The sequence below is a fragment of the Odontesthes bonariensis genome, chromosome 7 (genome assembly GCF_027942865.1).
Source record: "Odontesthes bonariensis isolate fOdoBon6 chromosome 7, fOdoBon6.hap1, whole genome shotgun sequence".
NCBI classification, from domain to species: Eukaryota; Metazoa; Chordata; class Actinopteri; order Atheriniformes; family Atherinopsidae; genus Odontesthes; species Odontesthes bonariensis.
In genome coordinates this window covers 1,299,675-1,322,774 of record NC_134512.1, presented here as the reverse complement: position 1 = coordinate 1,322,774, position 23,100 = coordinate 1,299,675, and the positions used below count along the sequence as shown (strand labels likewise).

Genomic DNA, 23,100 nt, shown 5'->3' with positions numbered 1-23,100 from the left:
TTCGTTAAAGCCAAATCTCTTTAGTACCTCATACAAGAATGACCAACCAACACTATCAAAAGCCTTTTTTCGACATCCAAACCAACCAGAATTGTACTTGTACCACTTTCCTGTGCGTTGTCTAGGATATGGAGGGTTCTTCTAATATTGTCATGTGTTTGGCAACCTTTAATAAAACCAGTTTGGTCTTCAATCAAATCTGGTATGTGGGCCTCAAGAGGATGGAAAAAGTCCCAGTACTGTGGAAAACTTCTTGTCTCATACCGGTGCCCAAATGAGGGCAACCGGTGGAGCTGAATGACTACAGACCGGTGGCTCTGACATCTCATATCACGAAGACCTTGGAGAGACTCATTGTTCGTCACATGAGATTGCAGGTTGCTGAGGCTCTTGATCCCCTCCAGTTTGCCTACCAGAAACACATAGGAGTGGAAGACGCGATTCTGTACATGCTGCATCGGGGCATATACAGCTCCAGGGTCTGTAAGGTATCAGGTAACAGCTATGTGGGACTCTATAGCACCTCTCCAATCTTAGCCTGTGTTAGAAGATAGTTCCAGTGCTGTGCATCCTAATTTGTTCCAGTACCAAAATAATCTCATGAATCTGGCCTCAGTGACTGTACCAGTTGCTCTAACATCCCACATCATGAAAAGTCCCGAAGAGACTGTTATTGGCTCACCTGAGTAAACAAATGAACACCTTTCAGGACCCACAACAGTTTACTTATTTCCCAGGGGTTGGTATTGAAGATGCCATCATCCACTTGCATCAGTGAACACACTCATCTGCACAAAACAGGCAGCACGCTGATAATCATGTTCTGATTGTTCCAGTGCTTTAAATACAATTCAGCCAGCACTGCTATGTAAGAAGCTGCAGAAAATACATGTGGATGCCTTCACAACCACCTGGATTATTGACTACCTGAGCACAGTCTTTTTATAGAGTGAAGAGCGAGTATCTGAGAAGGAGGTCAGAAGCACAGAAGCAGAACATGGGTCTGTACTCTCAACGTTTCTCTTCTCAGAGTCATGTTGTCTCCTGAAATACTCTGATGACATTGTAGTTGTTGGGTGTATCAGTGATATAAGAGAGGCTGAGTACAGGAAACTGATCATAGTGTGGAAAACCATTAAGCTCATCTTAAACGCAAACCAAACAAATGAGATGATTGTGGATTTTAGGATCACCAGGAATAAGATAATCCCCGTCTCCATCCTAGGTGAAGAGATGGAGGTGGTTGAGGGATACATATACCTACGAGGTTACCTCACAACAGACTAGACAGGAAAGGCAAAAACGAGGTGGTTTTCAAGAAGGGACAGAGCCGATTGTACTTTTAAACAAAGCTCAGATGTTGTACATCTTCAACAAGTTTGTGGTGGAGAGTGCAATCTGTTTTGCAGCCATCTGTTGGGGCAGCAGCATTAGATCCAGTGACTCCAAGAAACTTAACAAACTTATACCAAAAAAAGGCTGCCTCTGTCCTGGGGGCTGCACCTGATTCTACAGAGAATACTGCTGCACAGGTTCATAAAACTACAGAAAAATACAACAAACAACAAACAACAAAGTGTGTCCAGTCAGAGGCTTTTTTAGCTATGCTGTAAAACTGAACATTACAGCAGCAAAAAACATGCTTAATGAAAGCCTATAATGATTGTTGAAAAAACTATTTACTACAACAACATAATTTTCCTTTGGGATAAATAGACTATTTTGTTCTTTTCATTTCACTAAGCGTAAGCTACATAAAGAGAAATAATGAAACTGTGAACATCTGAACAGAGAACATAGTTGGAACCAGAGCAGTGATGCAGTTTTTCCACAGTGTATCCAAACTATATGATCTGAGTGAATCTTGATTAAACCTGAATAGATTGACTGAAACAACTCTCCTGACATCTGAAAGTAAGCTAAAACCCATTGGTTGTATATGCAGGCAAAATCTTCCTACATTTTTCATTGAAGCGTCCCAAGGTTTAGTCACTAAGAATCATTCAGACAGCAGATAGTTTTTCTTTCATGTTATCAACAGTGTGACTCACCAATAAGAGTAGCCAGGGAGCAGTGAGGGACAGTTGGAGAGAACTTTATTATAATAAGATAATCGTCTTCTCCGATCTCCTGGACCTCCACACATTTCTCCGTCACCACCTCCAACTCCTCCAAGGTGTTGGGCTTCTCTGGGTCCCGTATTGATCGAATCACATCTGATTGAGATGAAAAAGAAAAGGATTCCATCAAAATGAATATCTATTTCAACAACACCCACAATTAACTTTGAAAATGAAAAAGGTAGGCAATACTAAAACCATTCAATACAACAAACTGAGACAAAGTAAATGATGACATGACAACAGTATCTTATAGAAGATACCTTTGTGCAAACAGAATTTCGGATCTATTTTGATGCGTTTGAGTGGATTGCCGCCACACTGAACTGGCCCCTGGAGTTTTCTGATGCAGTGTAAACTCACTGAAAAGCCGCAGGTGATGTCTGCCACCCTCATTGTTGAACAGAGTTGACACTTTACTTTAAATGTTGTTAAGGCTACAGTGTTACATGCCTATGAGTTGGTGCCTGAGGCACACAGGCAGAAGCTGAAAAGTTGTGTAAAAGCTGTCAGACGTATGTTGAGAAAGGAAAAACCTGTACTGATCAAATTTGCCCAGTTAGGAGAACTGATATTTCTGGAGCACTTTAAAAGGTGTCTGTCTCAACCTATTCTCAGTGGGGAAATGACATTTGGCTTGCCCACGAATCAGAATTATCTGCCTGATCACCACGTGATTACCAAAGGCCACCATTTTTTCCAAAATAATCGAGTTCAGCAAGGTGGGTTTAATTATCATTAATCTTTATGGATATAATACAAGACTGGAAAATGGTTATTTTATTGATACAGTGGAACATCAACAGTTTGTCACCTGAATTGTGTGAAGGATGTGTCTTTTAGAATAGATTTTAAGATTCTCTTATTGGTTTTTAAATCTCTGAATAGATTAGCACCTCCGTACATTTCAGAACTACTCACGGAGTATGTTCCGGGTCGAGCTCTGAGATCATCAGGTGCTACTTTATTAAGTGTTCCTAGGATGGAATATAAAAAGACGGGTGAAGCTGCTTTCTGTTTTTATGCACCAAAAATCTGGAACTCTCTACCAGTGTACATTTGTCAGGCAACAGATATTACAAACTTTAAAAAGCAGCTAAAAACACATCTATACACCCTCGCCTTCTACTAGTTTTATGAATTCTATTATTATTATTATTACTATTTGTATATTGCATTTGTTGTTTCTCTATTTTATTGGTAAATTCATTTTTCTATTTTTAGAGCTTTGTCTTTGGTTTCCTCCTCGCTCTGGCGTTTACCAATATTTTAAATCGTTTTGTGTACTACTGTTACATCCATGTTTCTAACACAGACAAGTCCAAACATGGGAGTCTCTGGGACATTATGCCATCAAATAAAATTCAAATAGCAAAGGCTCATGTGCTCACACAGCTTTGTTAACATTGGCAGCATAGCAGGAAGTAAAAGCTGCTTAAAGACACTTACCGTAAACTTCTAGCGCTTTCTCATCCATCTTTTGGATTCCCAGGACATTCCTGTTGACAACAAGTCCAGATAACTGTAAAACCTCGGTGACAGTTAACGACACAAAGCTGAACACTGTTTCCATTCCTTAGAAGACGCCATTCTAAATGAAACCGATTAAAGAGCTGGCCCACTTTGACAGGAAAACAAATATGGCGTTAATAAGTCCCAGTTTCAGCAGATCTGTTTCAAACACATTTGTCACAGAGGCTAGTTAGCAAACTGTACGGAGATCAGTGGTACGTGTGCAGCCAATCAGAGTGGTGTAAAAAGAGCCAATGAGCGCAAATGATGTCACTTTGGCGTTTCAGGGGAAAGCAATCGATTGACGATGTCTACAGTTTGGCAAGAGTTTTGGCAAGAATTTAAATTGGATGTGTTTGGTACTCTGCTTTTAAAAGGTGCTAAGTCAGTGGAAGCAACCTATTTTTCTTGCGACTTTTATTTTTTTTCACCTTCTTCGTGAACAATGGTGAACGCCACTAAAAACGGCTTAAGTTTCAAAGAGAAACTGCCTATGCGAGTTAATGGACATAAAACGTTTTTTTCATTATCATTTTCTAACAGTAAAACGAAGTTAAGTATGCTGAGAACATTGGAAATTCCAATAAAAAGGCATTGTATAGATTTATTATTAACAGATTAACTGTAAGAACAGATAAAGTTCGCATCACTGCATTGTTTTCGTTACAATCTTTCAATGATAACATCGTCGTTTGATTAATTCACTTCATAGCCTCTTATTGGTCAGTTACGGTCAGCTGACATTAAGTCATGACATGTGACCACCAGGGCTGAAGATTTGCTAACAAGAAGAGGAAATGTTTATATTTCGCTGATACTGTCCTTTTAGTTTTAAGGTATTTTAAAAGATTGCTCTTTTTATCGAAAATGTCTAACACGTGAATTCTTAAGTTAATACGTTTTCCATTATTGTGTCGAGATGTCAGAGGCACCTGAAGAGCTGGGTAGTACCTCCATAGAGGTTGCTGTTATCTCAGAGAACCAGCCCTGTGGGGACGTAGACGACATCCAGAAGGCGGAACTATGTCCTGGCAGTGCCCTGCTCGGCTGTCTGGGCACTCGGGGACATCTGGTGGTGTGGGACCCAGCAGCAGGAGAGGTCCCTCCAGTTGCAGTGGACGGCTGCTTCGTAGAGTGAGCTTAATAGTCACTTTACCTCTTCTTTTTGAGAAACCGCCCTTGTATTATTCTTTATTTATGTTTTTTGGGTAATTTTTTTTTTATTATTGTGCTTGAATATTCTTTTGATAAACGCATATCACAGGTCATATACCGCAGTGAATCGGGTCACTGGATCTACAAGTGGGTAATGATCCTTCCTTTTCGATCAAGAGGCTAAAAAAAGGAATAAATGAAATGCTCCATTACCCTAAGGCAGTCAATGTATTTGAGCAGCAACACAATATAAAACCAAACTCAGCAGAGATCACAACCGTGGTTGAAAAGTGAGGTTTAAAGTTCCTTTTGTTTTTGCCCAAAAATGTCAGTGACAAATGATAATTGAAATACTTGTAATATGGCTCATATACTCTGCTGATTTGCTATATAAGGAGATACATACCTATACATGGATACATGCATACATATATTATACATATACTCAACCCAAAATATATCCATATGTAGGTCCACTTAATAAATTTATGGTGAACAACAGTACAGGCAAAAATAAAATGATTAGCCTATAAGCTGTATGCAGTTGTCGCTTCTGAACAGTTTTTATAGATAGTGAAAATAGCGTTACACATTAGTTGGACATCAAATAGTAAAACATTGAGCTTGTGCAGAGTATTTTGCTCTGCTGTGGATATTACCAGCTGCTACACATCCATGATAAACAAGTAAAAGTTAGATGCAAAGAAAAAGACAATAAGATTCCTAATCTAGATCCAAAAGAAAATCTATTTAGCTTTGCCTTTATTTATGTTAGAATTAACACAGTGTGACAGATTTATGGGCCAGAACGTAGAAGGGTACAAGTCTTATTTTCTTTAAAAAAAAAAAAAACCTTAGTGCTTAACGGGTTAAGTTAATCACATCCTTCAACATGCGTGATATCATCGGCTACGTTTACATGCATATTATTTTGATATAGGGTTAAGACTTTATCTCTGAATAAGACGTTGCCATATCAACATGTGATTATGTGAATATGTAGACATGTCCTAATGGGGTTATTACGGCATCTTCCAGGACATTATGCTGCTTTTCTATGCATGCTCTAGGTTCCCGAGTTTCTGCTTATTTTCAGTGACTTTCAACTCATATTGTTTTGTGGGTTTTTTTTGTTTTTTTTCAAACACATTCGCTTGTTTTCAATGATCAGATTGCTTGTTGTTGTTGCTTGTTGATCGCCAGCTCCAACAGAGTAAGGCAAGGCAAGGCATCTTTATTTATATAGCACATTTCATACTACAGGCAACTCGATGTGCTTTACATAAAGACAAGGCATTTAAAAGATAAAAATTAAAACACAGTTAAAAGCAATCAAAGAAGAGGGGCAAAAAGAAAAATATAAAAAATAATCATTAATTAATTAATTAATTTAATCACATCTTCTGGAAGACTGTTCCAGATGTTAGGAGCATCAAACTGAAACGCAGCCTCAGCTTGTTTAGTCCTGACTCTGGGCACCAGCAGGAGACCCCTCCCTGAGGTTCTCAGAGCCCGAGTTGGTTCATATGGCTCTAACATGTCAGAGATGTACTTTGGCGCTTGACCATGAAGAGAATTGTACACGAGCAGAACTGTTTTAAAGTCTATTCTCTGAGCGACAGGAAGCCAGTGCAGAGACCTGATACACTGGACAGAGTACAGTGTAGGTCAGGAAAGCTGTGCTAAAAACAAACCATACTTGTGTGGTGAAGGAGAAACCTCAGTAGGTTAATGCTGTGTTTGAATAATATGATGTAATGAAGGCTTTGGATGGTAGCAAATATTGCAGGTGCAAATGGGGACCATAATGTGGGTGTGAGTCATTAGTTGGAGTATGCTCTGTAACAAGCAAACGGCAATATGAATCCAATATCCTTTCTGTATTTCATGTGCAATGCTCAAACAAACATTTCCTTATGCTGTACAGAAATAGGTTCTTCTCATCAAAGCACTCTCTAAATATAGCTTTTAAAAAGTTTTTCTTTATGTTTTTTTGTAGCTTTTCCTGGGAGCAGGTGACCAACCACAATGAGGATGACTCCAAGTTCTATTTGTTGGCTGTTGGATCTCAAGGAAACCTCAAGCTGCTGGAGATTGAAGCAGAGCGATCTGCTACCATTTCTCTACACTGTGTGTCTGAGTGTCCCGTAGACCATCTACTGCACATTCTCAAATTACAGGACCAAAGTGAGTATCACCAAATCTCAGCTGGCCCCCAAAAAAGCTGCTGAAAAAGATTGGATGCTTAAAAATTTTGGTGATATTTATAATATGTCAGTTTTACTGATTGAGTCTTTCATTTTAGGTGTGTGTGAGCTGCAGTCAGTGTATGTTTTGTCTTTTGGGACTGGTCACTGCTGCTTACTTGTAAATGGTGAGTGGCTGCTGCAGCTGCAGTGGAAGCAGGCAGAAGACAAACCACAAACATTTTCCTGCTGCAACCTCCAGCCGAACAACAGCGACAGACATGCAGCTGTTCACCACTGTGTCTGCGCAGAAACCCTATTCATCCTCAGTTCCAGTGGACAAATATGTATCCTTCACTCACAAAGGCTTCAATAGCTCAAATGACTCATCAAACAAATATAAACTGCAAAAGTTCAACTTAAACACACTGTGCTTTAAACTATTTTAAACTAAACGATCTAAAAGCCAAACCTCTTCTGTTACCTCTGATTGTGCTGATACCGACGTGAACATTTACACCCGTGGGAGAACCATGAAATTGTCTGATTACCAAGCTGTTGGAGCAGACAGTCTGGTGGAGACTGAAGCTGGTCCTTATGTGCTGCTCAGAGATCAGGCTAATGTCAACAGGTGCATGTGCTAGAGGGCCAGAAGCCCAGACTCCATCCAAAAAGGTGAATCCACAGCCTTTTCACCCTCAGACTGGGAGGAAGAAACAAACCAGTGCAGGACTGTGACAGTTGCTGATCAAATCCACTTGATTTGGTGGTCATCAGCATGTATAACCACCTCTGTAAAGCTGAAGTTTTAGCAGTTTGGTGGTTTGGGGCGTTCAGGTTTGTGTTAACTCAATATCAAAGAGGAAAGGCACCAGTCATTATCTTTAAGGGGGCATATTATGTTGTTTTGCAGAAGCTGACACAGTTCCTGAGGTCTAAAGGAAATTTCTGACTCGCTTTGGTCAAAATAGCACAGAAAGAAAGCACAGCAGTTCTTTTTCATTCATTCATTCATAAAGCTCTTTAAACAGTTTCCTCCTGTATTTATATGAAATGGTAGCTCTTTTCGTTCACTTTGAATGGAATGACATTCTGTTCCCAAATAAAATTCTGGGGTGGTTGCTTTGCTTTGTTAGCTTTGTTAGTAGTGGGAGGTTGAGAATTGTTCAGATTTTCAAGGCCAAACAAATGACCTCATCACATGTCTGATGATGTGACTGATTGTGGCTAAAATGAAAAACTTAAGCATGCCCATTCGATCCCTGTGAATCCTGTCGACTTTTTTAATATCTCTACTAACAGTGATGCATTAAACGTTACGCTATATTTGGAATCCAGTGAAGTCGTCTCAATAAACCACAATACAGATGCAGAAAAGCGATTCTTTTTGAATGCATGATTGCAGGTTTTTGGGTGACACTGCTCCCTACTTCTCCAGAGTTTTCTTTAACCCTGCCCTCCAGCTGTGCATAACATCACTGAAGGCGCCCTGTTGGCCAGCATAGACCTACCCGCCTACCTGAGCTCTGGCTTGGCAGAGGATAAGCTTCCATTTCCATCCCTCTGCTCCTCTTCCTCCTTCTGTCTCCTCCATGTGTCAGCTGATCTCAGTACAGCTGTAGCTGTCACTGAGTCTCACGACGCCGTTGCCGTAGACCTAAACCACTATTTCAGGTACAGATGCAGGAGATATAGTTTTTGTTCATTTTTGAACAGTCTTGCTATTTTGTCCCCTACACAGATGCCCTAGATTATATTCTGTAAATTCCACTTTTACAGCTCCAATACCTTTAGGTAAAATTCACAACCATGGCATCTATGCATAGGTAAAAGTTTTAAGAATTGTACTTTTGCACAATTAATTAAATGCAATTTGACACGATAAAATCAAACACAACAATGCTCCATCAGTATTGGTCATCGTGGAGCTAGGTTGCCTCTCCATGGGGAATGGTTGGAAGAGCATTGTTTCTCAAAATGGCCGCAGCACATTGAGATTTGTACATTTAGATATGGGACCAATCGGGCAAAAAGGGTTACATCAGAGTGCTGCTAAAGCTAATCAGAATAAAGCAGCAATAAAACAATTTTTCTTGGTATAAGAGCATAAAGCAAATATTGTAAGAGTAGCGTTCATTTGTATGTAACACAGACAACAGTGTGCACAGGAAAATTGTGGGTATATGTACTCACCAAACGATTCTTAGCCTTTCGAAAGGGAATTGCAGAGATGTAGCCCTGTCCCTCTTCAGATGACTTTTTCTGAACTGTGATGGTCTGATGGAAGTGTTACTCAATGACCTACAGGGACATTTAGCAGATCTACTACAGCAAATATCAGCTCAGCTGCCTTCCACTGTTACTCATCTGCCAGTTGGTCATGTGCAGTACAAGAATGAGACTAGCTTGGTTCTGTTCAGAAGTTAAACAGAATTATTGCTGATGAAAACATCTGTCTTCCAGGATGCACCCAGACCACCTACTCTGTGCTGTCCCCAAGTCTCGCCCCCCTCTGCAGCCCAAGGAGCCCAGAGACCAGGACTGCCTGTCCAGCTCCAGCTACAGTCTTACAGCTCTGGAATCACTCTTCAGTGATGACTGGTAAACTGCCAACATGTAAACTACACTTTCTTCTTAGATTTTGAAAGTCTCAAGATAAGTATCTTTATTCATTAAAGGAAGCCACCTGTTGTTTGAAGCTGGTTTAACTTACGTAGGGTATATTTTGGTTATCTGAATAAACAAATCCTGCTAATCACTGACATGACACTGGGGATCATTTCACCAAGTAAATCTAGGTCTTTAAAAGATGTATTCCTATCATTTAATTTAATCTTTAGTTGTGCATTTTTCCTTTTGTTAGGCAAAGTGATTATACCGAGAATATGAGTGAGGAGACTATAGCCCCTTTCACACTGACGAATAACCCGCGTTTAATCCGCGAATTTAGCGTGTCCGCTGTTGCGTTCACACTGCTCTTGTATTCTCCGCATATGTTCTTCGGCGGCATCCCACGTTGTAACCATCCACACCCCGTAAAATAACATCTCCATGAACTGCATATACAATTGCAAAAACGAGTCCTCAAGGTGTATTTAACCCTACCGCCGACGCATGGCTTGTGCCTACGTCATTGTACACGCCCAGCATTTTATGTGTTTCGTGTGACGCTCTGCCACTAGGCCACGCCCCCTGAACTCGGCTTCAGGCGACACGGGTCACCAACACGCCAAGCGTTCACATTGCTCGACGCGGGTCGAAGGTGCAATTTGGACCCGCTAAGGTAGCGGGTCGCAGTGTAAAAGGGGCTTATACTTAGAACACTATACATTAAGAGGTGAAAAGACAAATAAATGAACTATCAAACAAAAGATCCACAAGATTTTATATCTGACGTCAATACAATGTTAACTGCAATAATATCACTTGTGCAGAGCCTACAGTCGCTGGCAACTTGGAGCAGTTAGTTTTGCAGTTGCGGCTAATCATTTGTTAGCAGCTGAGAGGGGCATCATATCCTTAGCTATAAAGCAGGCAAATGAATAAGAGACGGTTCTTCCTGATTTGCACTAAGCTTGTCTGCATTTCTTTAACTTATTCATTGTTTTAATCAGTGTTAACCCTTTGTGTGCCCTACCAAAGCCCCAAAATAAAGCAACTTAATTGAATTTTAAATCCAAAATCTATTTTGTATGATGAAACCACCTGTTATTTATCTATTCAACTCAATTCAATAAATTTTTTATCATGTAGTTTTTGTTACACAATACAAAAAGACGATCATCAGTTTTCAGGATTACACTTCTTTTTTTTTACCACAAACCAACTGTCAGTTGGACCAACAGTTTTCTCAGTTTTCTTTTACATAATAAAGGTTTATTATTGCTATTATATAAATGTGAAGTAATTACTTCTGAATTAATTATATTGAAAGGGAAAAAAACAGTGAACTTTTTTCTGATGTTTAAATGTTTTTATAATTCACGGGTCAAAAATGACCCATAAGACAATCTTTGTACCCTAGTGGTGTACAGCCCACATGGAAACATAAACAAAAATAAAGTGTGACTTTTTCTAATGATGGGGTCCCTTTAGGAAAAGTCATAACATTTCAAGTTGGAAAAAGATAGTTTAAGGTATTTTTTCTACAGCTAAACATGGTGGTGGCTCACTTTAGACCCGCAAGACAACAGGAGGGTTAACAGGACTTGAATCTGTGGTTCCTTCTCACTTCTCTGGTGCTGACTAATGCATAACCAGGGTAGAAAAACATACTGTCAAGGTCAGAGATGTCATAACTTAGCTTTAACAACAGGGTACTGTTTTTCCCTCCACAAACTTTTCAGAAGAGGAATCGGAAACAACATTCAACACCTTTCTTCCATTAATACTCTGAAGACACTTGCTCTTGTCCACATGTTTAATAATCTTAAAATCTTTTAATTATATTTCCTATGTAAACTGTATTTACAATATATGATAAGCCAATATTATATTGAATGGCACTGTAGTTGCAAGAGTAAGCAAGGCCGTTTTCTAAACATGCGACATCAACAGCTTATCAAAATTACAAACCAAACGTTACAAAAATGTTACAAAATACAAGCATAAACTATGCTTATATAAGGGGAGGGATAGGGGCAGATGCATGTGGATTGATATCAGTCATCCAGACCATGTGTAAACTTCCTTAAAATTCCTGCTTCTAGTTTCCTGTGACGCCACTATATACATGTGCTAAAGGTACTGCTACAATAACTCTGTCAGCACAAACACACTCAAGGCTTTAATATGTCCTCTTTCAAGGTTAGCAACCAAATTGCAACCTATATTCTTCACAGTAGTGAAATGATAAATGCAAAGATGGGTGACCAGGTTATTTAACTGCATTACCACCTTTGGAGCTAACTCCTGATCATTGCTCTCTGCGGAGGGAGGTGTCTTCTAACATCCTCTAACATCCTCTAACATCCTCTAACATCCTCTCTTTCTTTAAGGAATCCACAGAACCGCCGCAGTACTGTGGGAATTATTCAAGAGAAGGGAAACACACGTGTGTCAATCATCTCCCCCAACACAATTTTACAGAGTAGTAGCTAGCGCTACACAATATTAGAAAAACCTATGTGACCTTGTTGAATATTGCAATGATGATATGACAAGTAATATCTAAACAAATTCTCCAGCATATGTTTTTAAGCCCAGGTGTGTAAATGAGGGTGGCATTCCACTACCACATGTGTGTTGGTTTGCGGAAGAACATGCACAATAGCAGAACCTCCTCTAAGTGGAACCCTCATGATTACACTTTTGTGTAATAATGTTACATTCTTGGATGCGGTTGTCTACAAGAAGTGAAGCTTTTCAGGAAGCTTAGGTCCAGACTAGGTCTGATGCTGCATATCTTCCTAAAGTCTTCCAGCAGCGTTGGACCCAGTGACTCAAAAAAAGATTAACTGTCAAAAAAGGCTGGCTCTGTACTGAGGACTGCTCTGAGCGACTGTAGCTGATTATACAAAGGAAAACGCGGCAGAAGTTGGTGTACAAAATGAACAATCCTGCCCATCCTCTTCATAAAATAGTGTTGAAGCAATGAAGTCTTTTCAGTTATAGGCGTCTTCAGCTCTGCCGCAACACAGAGTGGTGCAAGAGTATTTTTCCAGCCAGCTGGAAGAACCATACAGAATGACTGCTTAGAATCAATAATAAACAATATATACACTGCAACAATATAAATTCTCTTTTATAGTAAATCGAGTATTTTTTTTAAATTTTCGTTTGGTTGCTCTGCTATTTCAAGTCAATGTGTCCTAAAAATTGTGTATAGATATTAATATTGCACTTGTTGATATCGCTGTTATTGGCGTTGTATTGCTTATGGCAGCCATAACAGTAAGCACATATTTGTTGTATGGTCAGCAAATAAGGTTTGGTCGTTCTTAGTTCAGCCCCCCCCCCCCACCCCTCCTACGTGCCTTTTCCTCCATGTTTTATGGAGGGTGGCAGTCATCATGCAATGCGATACTAACCCCTTGTATGTTAAAGTGTCAAACAAGCAGAAACTAGTGCTGGATGATAAACATAACTTTTAGGTGTATCATTCCTTCGATTTATGATTTTACATCTTTCTCCTCTAGCTCTTGGGAAGCTCATCTGGCATCCATGTATAGCAGAGCACAACAGGCTCCTACTTCCTCTTCCTCCTCCCAGCCTGTCAGGACCTTATGGTCCTCCTCAATACTCCCCCTGAAGTCCCACCTGTCCCCAAGCTCAGCCCCCAGCAGAGCATCTCCTGGTGGCACAGTCGTGGTTTTCTCCGTTCCAGAATCATCCACTTCATCTGCGCTCAGTGTCTCAGATTTCTCTGCCCTGGTGACCTTCGTCACTCCTGGCAGTAATGAGACTACAATGGCCTTATGGGATATGGAGTCTGGGCATGTGAGCTACCACACGGCAAAGGGTGAGGCAGCTCCAGTTCAGCGCTGTGGACAGAGACAGCATAGACTGTTGCTTAAGAGTAAGTTACTCACTAAGATTGCATTTTCTTGAACTTCACTATAGGTCTTCAAAGGGCCGTAATGTCAAAATCATAACATCCATTTAAACGGAGTACGGATCATTTTTACACTTGAAATTTTACAGTCTGGGCGATTGATTGAAGATATCATACAATATTAATGAGATCTTGGTGCCACTTTTAACAGTTCAACAAATCAGGACTGAAGTGGTCTATTTCTTTAATTCCATTCTATAGTTTTCTGTTTTTAGGTCTGTGAAGCTGCTCATAAATGTGTTTTTAAAAAGTAATGCATCCATAAAGTAAAGTAGTCAAAGATCGGTACATTAGCTATTCTTTTTCTGCATTGACACAAAGAAAACTGTAGGACTACATGGAGTACAGCTATTTTTTTAGAGAATAACCACAACACAGAGAACTGCTCCCATCACACATGCCATTATTTCTGGAATGTGGTGAATTGGTTTGATCTTGCCTGTCTTTCATGTCTCCAGAGACTGGAGTGTTCCAGGTGCTGTTCTCCGTGTCCCAGCAGGACTTACTGAGCAGGTTGATATTGTTCGGCAGCGCAGCAACAGTGGATGCAGTCTGTCACCTGAACAGCTGGGGGCACTGCTCCATCCCCATCCACGCCCTACAGGTGGGACCCTCCTCTACTGCACAGGCTGCAGTACATTCTGACTTTTTTTTAAGAAACTAGGAACCTAACATCTGATTTTTCTTTGTTTATTCGTGTGTGTGTGTGTTGGACAGGCTGGACTGAAAAACCGTCAGCTTGACACAGTTGATCTCTATTTGAAGAGCAAAGAAAGCATACTGAACCCCTCAACAATGTTCACTGCTGCTGATCAGCCAGCGGACTCTGCACTGAGCCTGACAGACAGTACGTATACAGACTGTGGAAAGAAAATAGCAGACATTTTCAATTTTTAATTCATGACATTAATAGCCGCATCAATCTGTTTAAGCAATGACATTCAGTCATTTAGACACTAATCACTTTTACGTAAATGTTCCTCTAGGCTTTTTTTCAATATACCTGTTAAAGTGTGGGAGGTGGCCACAGAGTGCATGCGATATTTTGCATTTTCATTAAAGCCCTGGTGAGGGGGCGGGTCATTCACACAGTTAGTTAGTTATTTGTTTATTTGTGACAGGACTCTGCATATTAATAAACATACAATGTAAATATGCCAGATTTAGCTCCAAGGCTAATTCCCATCTGCAGTCCTGCTGTTCACACTAAAATCAAGACAAGACAAAAACAGGAAACAAGAAAACAAAGCGTACAACATTCCATATCACTTCAAAATGCTCAGTTGTCACCAATTAAATGAAGGCAGCTATATTTGATTTGTAAAAACTATTTTTAAATGTCTAGTAAACTTTTTTCCAATCCAGTCACATACAAATAAGAAAGATATTTAATTTAAAGGCATAATTTAGGCTTAGCAATCCAGGGCTTTATCAAACCCATCATACATTATCTGTACCCACCTTCAGTTAATTACTAAACCCCTGTTACCCCCCTTACAGCCACACTGAGTCAACACGACAAAATAATAGAAAGGCCTGTTCATTAGCTCAAATTTAATATGCTGACACCGCAGTTTGGGTGCGGGGAGTTTTATTTTATTATTAATCTCTGTAGACAAATATTAGCACGAGTGTGAAATGACTGAAGGCACGGAACAAGATCTTTGGTACTGAAAGCTTTGTGGTTTCTAATTTGAATTTGAATGAAGCCCAATCAATTATATTTAGGTAAGATTTAATTATACAGATAAATATCCTGGAGCAAAAGACACGGAACACACGAAAAACTTCAATCGTGAAACCATTAGCTGTCGTCTGACAGTTAGCTTTATATTTGCTTTTCTTAATGAACCCGACCTGAAGTTGAAAGTTTTGGCCCTGCTGTCCTCTGGCTAACGCAGAAATATTGTCCTTTTTTCAGAAATGTCTTTGCCAGACCACAGACATTCAGTGTAGGATTTCAGCTTTTTCATTGTTGTGTTAAAGTTGATTTTATGAAAATGAGCAAATGTGTTTCAGAAACTGTGCTGTTTATTTGCATGCCCATGCAGGTGTGCTGGAGCTGTGCCCAGCGTTGGACCTGTTGTGTTCGGCTGTCAGAGACTCAGACATTGAAGCTCAGAGCCGACAGTTTTCAGAACAGCTTCTCAACATCACCTTGAGCTTCGTCAACAAGCAGATCCGGGCTGTGCTGTTGAGCACACACTGTAAGACCACACGTGTACTTTAGATCCTTTAGATTAGTTGTATTTGACTTTTTTGAGCAGAAGCTATTCTTTAATGTCTGCAGATGAGAGCTCAGATGTGCAGAACTGCGTAGACATTTTGGACCGATACATCACAGAGTTGAGGAGTTATATGAAGAGATTCCCCTGGTTCTCAGTGGGAAACACTGCCAGTGCTGCTGCTCCTGTTCAGGAAAAGGTTCATAGTGATGAGTGGGAGCATCTTTCAACAGAGGTGACATTTAGAGGCATAATGTTTTTTTTAACATGTGGGAGCTTACTTGCATTGTCAGATTTTCTTTTGTCTTTTAAGGAGTCTTGTATATTCTAAATGTGGATGTGTTTGTGTGTGTTGCAGGAAATGGTCAATCAATCCGTGTTAACTAATCAGATCCCCAGAGCTCAGGCTGTGCTGCAAAGGCAGGGCCGTCCTGAGCAGCATCTGTCAGCTCTGAGGACGGAGGGTCTGCGTCAGGTTTTCTGCAGCTTGCAGGACAGAAACCTGCAGACCGCCAGCACACTCCTCACCAACATGGTGAGAACACCTTGCTGCCGCAGTCAGAGCTTTGGTGCTGTATGCTAATGATATACTGTATATGCATACAGTATATCACCTTGCTAAAGAAACATAGCCTTTTTATATTTTCCTTATGATGGTGTGAAAGGGGTCCTTTGATAGTGGTCCTTACAACTGTGAACAGCTTTTAAACAGGAACTTAGCATCGACAGTTTGGCAGGTTTGACAGAATAAATAGGTGCAGGCATAAAAATACACTTCACAACACATTTGACTGCGTGTTGGACTTTTAGAACTATGCGTGTGACAAATAAACAATCTGAATCTGAAAAATTGGAAGACACTGACGATCCATGGTGGCACTGTATACATTTTCTAGCTGTATGTGAGCTCCCAGGAATGATGTCCATTGATCTTCTCATCTCATTCTTAAAATCTCCCAAATGTTTCCCCCAAATCCAATACGTGTTGCAGAATACGAACATAACTGTTACTACTTGTTCCATACAGTTATGATACAGCTAGGTGATTCTTTTCTTAAAATTCCATTTAAGTCAATATTAGACAGCTTTTTAAATGTTTTCTTTTTTTTGCAGGGTCTCAGTGTGAAGAAGCAGCTTCACAGCATCTGTCTGTATACCAATGACAAGGACCTCATGGAGTTGATGGTGAGTTGGACAGTTTACACGAAGCTCAATCAACCAAAATGTTAATCTTACTTGACAACATCATTCGTTGTTTTGTCTTTCTGTGTAATTTTGACCCTTAGAATACTATCTTCTTCGATCATTCGCGATCTGACACAAGTTTAAGTACTCTCTTATTTTCAGTATCATAAAGTTTTCTCCAGATGATGTTTAAGCAGGGCTTAAGACTTCAGCTTTTTGCTGCACCCATGCTGTACATTGGAATGAATCTTTACGACCCTGTGACTGACTTTTTGCCCAGGTGGAGGAGTTGTCAGATAGGAGTTACCTCTCAGAGGACGAGATGCTGAGTGTGTTGTTCATCAGGGAAATCGAAAAGCTTGGGTTATTGCCGACTGTCCGCTGCCCAGCCCGCATGAGATCACAAAGGTAAAGTTCCTTTTCTGTGTTTTAATTGTGGTGCTTTTATTGGCCGAAAGCTATTTTTTGTTTTGTTTTAATCTGCTGTGTTTAAAGCATGCCAGATTAAGTATGAGTAAAAAAAGGTGTAGGTGTGCAGGATAGGCTCCAGCCCCCCTGCAACCCTGAGTTGGATTAAGTGGTTATAGAAAATGGATGGATGCTCCACCAGCTGTTTCTTCTCAGTACAACCTTCTGTTCCAATATTTTGGAGACATGATGCTGCCATCCAATCCAAGATGAGCTAAGATTGCTCATGTCATAGTGAGATGTCTCTTTTTCAACATTTGATATGTTTTTGTGTGTTCTATTGAGAATAAAATATTGGTTTGAGAATTTTGACAGTTGTTTTGTTTTGTTTTTATTTTGATTTCACGCATCTTCCCTTCTTTTTTCTGGATTTGGTGCTGTACATCTCCACTGAGCCTCCGCAGAATTTCCTCTTTATACCACCTTCAGCCCAATGATTGAATTTCAAATAAATCTCCATACTTTTGTTGGAGCTGCATCAACAAAGTCTCTGTACTGACCTTTAGTGTGCAAAAACTTTTCACAGGTTTGTTCAAATGGTCCATAAGATGCTGGATGGTGAAGAGGTTCTGAAGGAGCTTGTGGTGCAGAGGAGGCCTGAGGAAGAAGGGGGACTCTGGAAGAACCTCCGCCTGGACTGGGTGAGGAACTGGGATCAGAGCAGCCAGATGGCCATTCTATTGTCCAGATTGCCGCACACAGGTAGGTCACCAAGTCACTACAAAACCAAATGAAAGAATCTCCCAGTGGTTGCTAAATATATTGATTCTGATTCTGGTCAGTGTCGGACAGTATAGATGGACATAAATTCCCTTTCTGTTGCCTATCAGAGTTGAGTTTCTGTGACTCCTCTGTGTTGTGGTCTTACCTGACCACCCTCCACGACCAGCATCAGGTGTTTGACTGGATCCAGAGCAGGGAGACCACCAGCTCCTCCAACTGGCCAGAGATTACCACACAGCTGGTTAACAGCAGCACAATGTGCAGCACCTACATGAGGGAGAGCATCCTGGATCTGCTGGTCAGGTAGGGCGGCTGTTTTTAGCTCTTTAACAATTCATTACCTGACTGAAACAGAACGAGTCTGATTTCAAAATGATCTAATAAATGCATCTTGACATAAATTGCTCCACAACATGCATTTTTGTTCATTACTAATTGGGGTGGTATCATATTGTCTAGTTGAAGAAGGTAAATAGTAACAATGACAGTATATGTTTGGGGACTAAAAATACTTAATTTAAACATTAATTGTTTAAACTCACATTTTCTATTCTAACTGAATTATTATTGGCTTTAATTAAACTGTATCTTTAAACTTTCTTGAAATGATATTTGAATTGAATTGAATTTCCTGGAAAGAGCACCCTTGTTGATATCTAAGGTTTTACATCATAAAGAAATCCTCCTGTCCTTAACAGGTCTCACAATGAGGAAACACAAACTCAGATGGATATACAAAGTGTTAAACCGTGGCATTGTCTGTTACAGAGTGCACACTTTAGTTCACTGAATATTAGGACATGTAATGCTACTTACACAAACACCCTATAAAGGTGTATACTGTCCTCCCAGATTCTCCACATTTCTCAGAGTTCAGAGTTTTAGTTTGCAGTTAACTTTTTTTTTTTTTTGTGTGTTACAATTGAAATATTCCACACACATCCAACTGACATTGTTGGCTTCCTTTGATGTTCTGACATAGAATGTTTTCTAATCGCTGCTTCTTCCTGTAGGAGATGTCTGTTCATTCCAGAAGAGCCATCAGACCTAGAGCAGCTGTTATGGCGGCTTGCCCAGGGTGACGGGCTGATGGCTTCCTCTCCTCCTGTCCCTCAGTACCGCTCCACCTGTGACCTTGACCTACACAGCGTCTTCATCACATTCTGTCTGGACCATGATCTTCAGTATCTTCTCTATACCTACCTGGAGCACTACAGGTGTCTGTGTGCCGAGTGTATCATGTTAACATTTTGTTGCAGTTTTACAAATAATTAATCATGTGTGAGATTTCAATAAGCTGAGTAGCTTTTAGAGTTTTAGGTCTTCTCTCCACAGACTGACACCAGGAAACTGTCCCCTCCTGACCGATCAGAACCTGTCTGACAGTCGGCCCTGGTTTGAGATGCTGGTGAAGATTCAGATGATAACCATAAATCTGTCAGGTACCACACCTCCAAGAGAATATGTGGCATTCAAACATTTTTAAGAAAAATGGTGGTTCAAACCTCTTCAATAATTTGTTTGCTGAATCTGTCTTTCAGTTATTGTAAGCTGTATATTTTGGTTTTTCTATCGTTATTTTCTGACCATTTGTAGTTCAAATTATGAAGTTTTAAGTAACTAAATTGTTAAGTTTCAGTATAACTCTTCTTTTTTACTTTAAAAAATTCTAACATATTTTATACAAAGACACTCAAAATGTAATTTACAGCAATAGAACAAAATCTATCAAATGAATTAGAAATATATGAGTATATAAAAGGTCTTTGTCATTACACGTTATTCTGTTGTTTATGTTTTATTTATTTTGTAGTTGTGATTATTCAAAGTATATTTTAGCTTAAGCTCATATAGGTATGGGTAGCTGATTTTCCTTTTGCACACACCATGAAAACAAAATAAACAAAACAAAAACAAACCACTGTTTTACAGTGCTTTGCAAGAACTTTTGCATTACAATTTGTACCTTAAATGGACTTTTTTACATTTCATGTAATGGACCTAACTAAGTAGTCCAAATTAGTGAAGTGTGAAACAAAACAAAAATGTTTTTTAGAGAAATTCTGAAACAAAATAAGAAATGTATGCTCGCCCCTGGAAACTGCACAGAGATAACTAAGACACCAAAAGACACCATTGCTTACAGAAAAAAAAAGGGAAGAAAATACATATTTAGAATCCAGTAAAAGGCATGTGGGAGACTCCCCAAACATATGGGAGGAGGTCCTCTGATCAGATTAGCTTTTTGAAAAGTAAAAATCTTTATGTCTGGAGTAAACCCAGCACTTCTCATCCCACCAAGAAAACCATTCCCACTAAAACATGGTCATGGCAGCATCATGCCGTGGGGATGCTTTACATTTTCAGCAGGGACTCGGAAAATGGTCAGAATTGAGGGAATGATTGATGGTGCTAAATACAGATCAATTATAGAAGAAATCCTGTTTCAGTCTTCCAGAGATTTGAGACTGGTTCACCTTCCATCAGGACAATGGTTTGTACAATGAAGCTTCTCTAGATCACTGAAAGTCCATTATCTCCAGATTAAAATCAATATTTTTGCTAATTTAGTTTTTCTGACTGGCTCTCTGTCTCTGCTTGTTACCGTGTCTATGGTTCCAGATCCAAGGCTCATCTTCCAGGCCAGTTTAACCTTTGCTCAGGTGCTATTACCAGGAAGCCAGGCATCTCTCAGCAGTTTGCTGTTAGAGGGACACAGTCTACTGGCTCTGGCTGCCATCATGTTTTCCCCAGGTGGAATTGACCAGGTAAAGACTGCTCCTAATTATTAATATAGGTGACAATTTAGTTAATCCAATTAACTGTTATAACAGGGCAACAAAAATGGTGATATACACTGAACACACAGCAACCATAAATCAAGTACAAAAAAAAAAATGAATGTGTCAATTTAAGAGATGGAAAGAAAGAAGGAAGTGTTGTAGTAGTGTCAACACAAACTTGCAGGTTGGTGACCAGTAAAAAAAGAATTGGAATTGAAATAGTGACACGATGACTGACTCAGTTGTTTAATTGTAAAAATGGTTGTAATCACATGTCATCAACTTCCACCCCAATTAGAAACATTTGATTCACGTTGTTCCAGAAGCTCACTCAGTTGTTAAGAAGGAGCCCTTTAAATGTTCTGTATGTTTGTGGAGGAAAAACAACATTTCAGGGCTCTTGAAATTGAATTTTTCATAAGCCTGTGGGCTCTTGCAGCACACCATCTGTGGATTTGACAGTAATCTGATGGTAATAATGAAATGACAGTAATAAGAAGTTTATCATTCATGCTCCTGAACGTCCACCAGTTCCAAAGCATTTCTCTCAGTGACCCAAACAAGCAGCCTACCGGCTACAGGTGCATGAGGAGATATGAGCAGATAAGCCACCCGGTCTTGGTAACTGATGAGCCTCAGCTAAGAGCCTTTACTGCTTAGTTGCAGCATTTGGGATCTCCTGGGAATTTGGCTCATTTCTGACATTTTTGTCCAATGGTAAAACTGGGACAATGGCTCAGGGTTGAGGGGATGTCCTTCAGTTTGAAGAGAAATGGTTAACTACCCAAATGTCGAAATGTCCTTCAGCAGGACAGTCAACCTCGTATTGTCCCTCATTAGTCTGCCAGTTTGTGGTGATAGAAAGGAAACATTGTATGTATGTGTTTGAATAGATGAAAAAGGCTGTTTTCAATCAATTCCGTTCATTCATCACGATTCTACGTCTTCATTGTGTCAACCAGGGCTGCCTCTTTTTATCCTATCTGTAGTACTTATGGAAAGGAAATTACTGTACTTATGGTGTCTATTTTGGGAACTTCAAGCTTAAATCTCTTCTTTTTGTGGACGATGTAGTTCTGTTGTCCTCTTCAACATTCCAGATTTTTAATTGTCATTATGTTTCTGGAACATAACAAAATGGCAGTGGTGCTCTCGGTGAGAAAAATGAAAAGGCATAAAAAAGATTCAAAAAGAACAAAAAGATGTATATCTTCAATGCATGATGTTGTAAGTGAAGTGCCTGGGATACACTTCAGACCTTCCAAGTCTGAGGCCATCGTTATCAACTGGAAAAGAGTGGAGTGCTCGCTCCAAGTTAGAGATGAGTTCCTGCCTCAAGTGGAGAAGTTTAAAGATCCTATGGCATGGAAATAAATGGAGGCTTTTATGTATTTTTATAGGCTTTAGTGGTCCCCTAATACTGTATCTGAGTTTTTTTCCCCAAAATTCTGCCTTGGTGCAGAATTACTAACCTGACTCACGTCATCTGGCTGCGTTCACCAACGACACGCGGGGGCGTTCCCTTTCCTCACACACCCATCTGAGGAGCCTGGGAGTCATAGCTGTTTCGTCCGATTAGAAAATAATCAGAGCCAATCATTAATCGCTGGGTGGGACTTTGGATGAATGGGCGGCGTTATGGCCGCCTTACGGCCGCCCATTCATGCTCCAGAGGGCGGGAGTCAGGTAAGCTCTGAGCTACGTCACGGGTTGAGTCATTGGGAGTGGCTGAAGTGGCGTGTCAGTCAAGATGATGGACAGATTCTTCATCCAATCACATGCACGAGTTTTAGAAAAAATAGCCCCATTTGAAATCATGTCGGTTGTGGGCTCGTCCCAGATGGTATGCGAATACCAGAGGGCGGGAGTCAGGTAACAGAATTACAGCCAGTCCCAAAAATGAGCTTTCCTTAGGATCCCCAGAAAGAGCTGTTTAGTGGGGGTGTGGCCTTACCTACGCCCGTGGTACCTTGCGCAAATGTTTTGTGAATCGCTATGGCACGTAGATGGCACGGCAGCCCTATGCCGTAAAACTAGCGAAACCTGTTGATATGAGCTTACTTTGACAATATGACGAACTAGTTACTGAACAACTCTCCTAACACAGTCAAACATCAAGCAAGTGCTACACAAGACACAGCAAAAAAGGCGTGCGTGAAGGGGAAAGCAGGAGTGAGGATTTTGACATTC

General features: G+C 40.2%; 2 protein-coding genes across 2 annotated transcripts in view; one reads left to right on the top strand and one right to left on the bottom strand.

Moving 5' to 3' along the window:
• The window catches only part of ciao2a (cytosolic iron-sulfur assembly component 2A), a 42,188-nt gene extending 38,326 nt beyond the window's left edge, over window positions 1-3,862 (bottom strand). The window contains exons 1-2 of the mRNA XM_075469219.1: window positions 3,570-3,862; window positions 2,052-2,216 (exon numbers count right to left, since the gene is read on the bottom strand). Of these exons, the coding sequence (XP_075325334.1) occupies window positions 2,052-2,216; window positions 3,570-3,693 (289 nt within the window). The 5' untranslated portion in view covers window positions 3,694-3,862. The remainder of the gene's footprint in view (window positions 1-2,051; window positions 2,217-3,569) is intronic.
• Window positions 3,863-4,363: 501 nt separating this feature from the next.
• spg11 (SPG11 vesicle trafficking associated, spatacsin) overlaps window positions 4,364-23,100 on the top strand; it is a 41,016-nt gene continuing 22,279 nt past the window's right edge. The window contains exons 1-19 of the mRNA XM_075469214.1: window positions 4,364-4,468; window positions 4,552-4,766; window positions 6,787-6,974; window positions 7,093-7,320; window positions 8,437-8,647; window positions 9,437-9,574; window positions 13,111-13,490; window positions 13,985-14,130; window positions 14,244-14,373; window positions 15,578-15,733; window positions 15,817-15,986; window positions 16,110-16,286; window positions 16,865-16,936; window positions 17,217-17,344; window positions 17,931-18,106; window positions 18,235-18,430; window positions 19,141-19,344; window positions 19,463-19,569; window positions 20,750-20,895. Coding sequence (XP_075325329.1) covers window positions 4,552-4,766; window positions 6,787-6,974; window positions 7,093-7,320; window positions 8,437-8,647; window positions 9,437-9,574; window positions 13,111-13,490; window positions 13,985-14,130; window positions 14,244-14,373; window positions 15,578-15,733; window positions 15,817-15,986; window positions 16,110-16,286; window positions 16,865-16,936; window positions 17,217-17,344; window positions 17,931-18,106; window positions 18,235-18,430; window positions 19,141-19,344; window positions 19,463-19,569; window positions 20,750-20,895 — 3,168 coding nt within the window. The 5' untranslated portion in view covers window positions 4,364-4,468. The remainder of the gene's footprint in view (window positions 4,469-4,551; window positions 4,767-6,786; window positions 6,975-7,092; window positions 7,321-8,436; window positions 8,648-9,436; window positions 9,575-13,110; window positions 13,491-13,984; window positions 14,131-14,243; window positions 14,374-15,577; window positions 15,734-15,816; window positions 15,987-16,109; window positions 16,287-16,864; window positions 16,937-17,216; window positions 17,345-17,930; window positions 18,107-18,234; window positions 18,431-19,140; window positions 19,345-19,462; window positions 19,570-20,749; window positions 20,896-23,100) is intronic.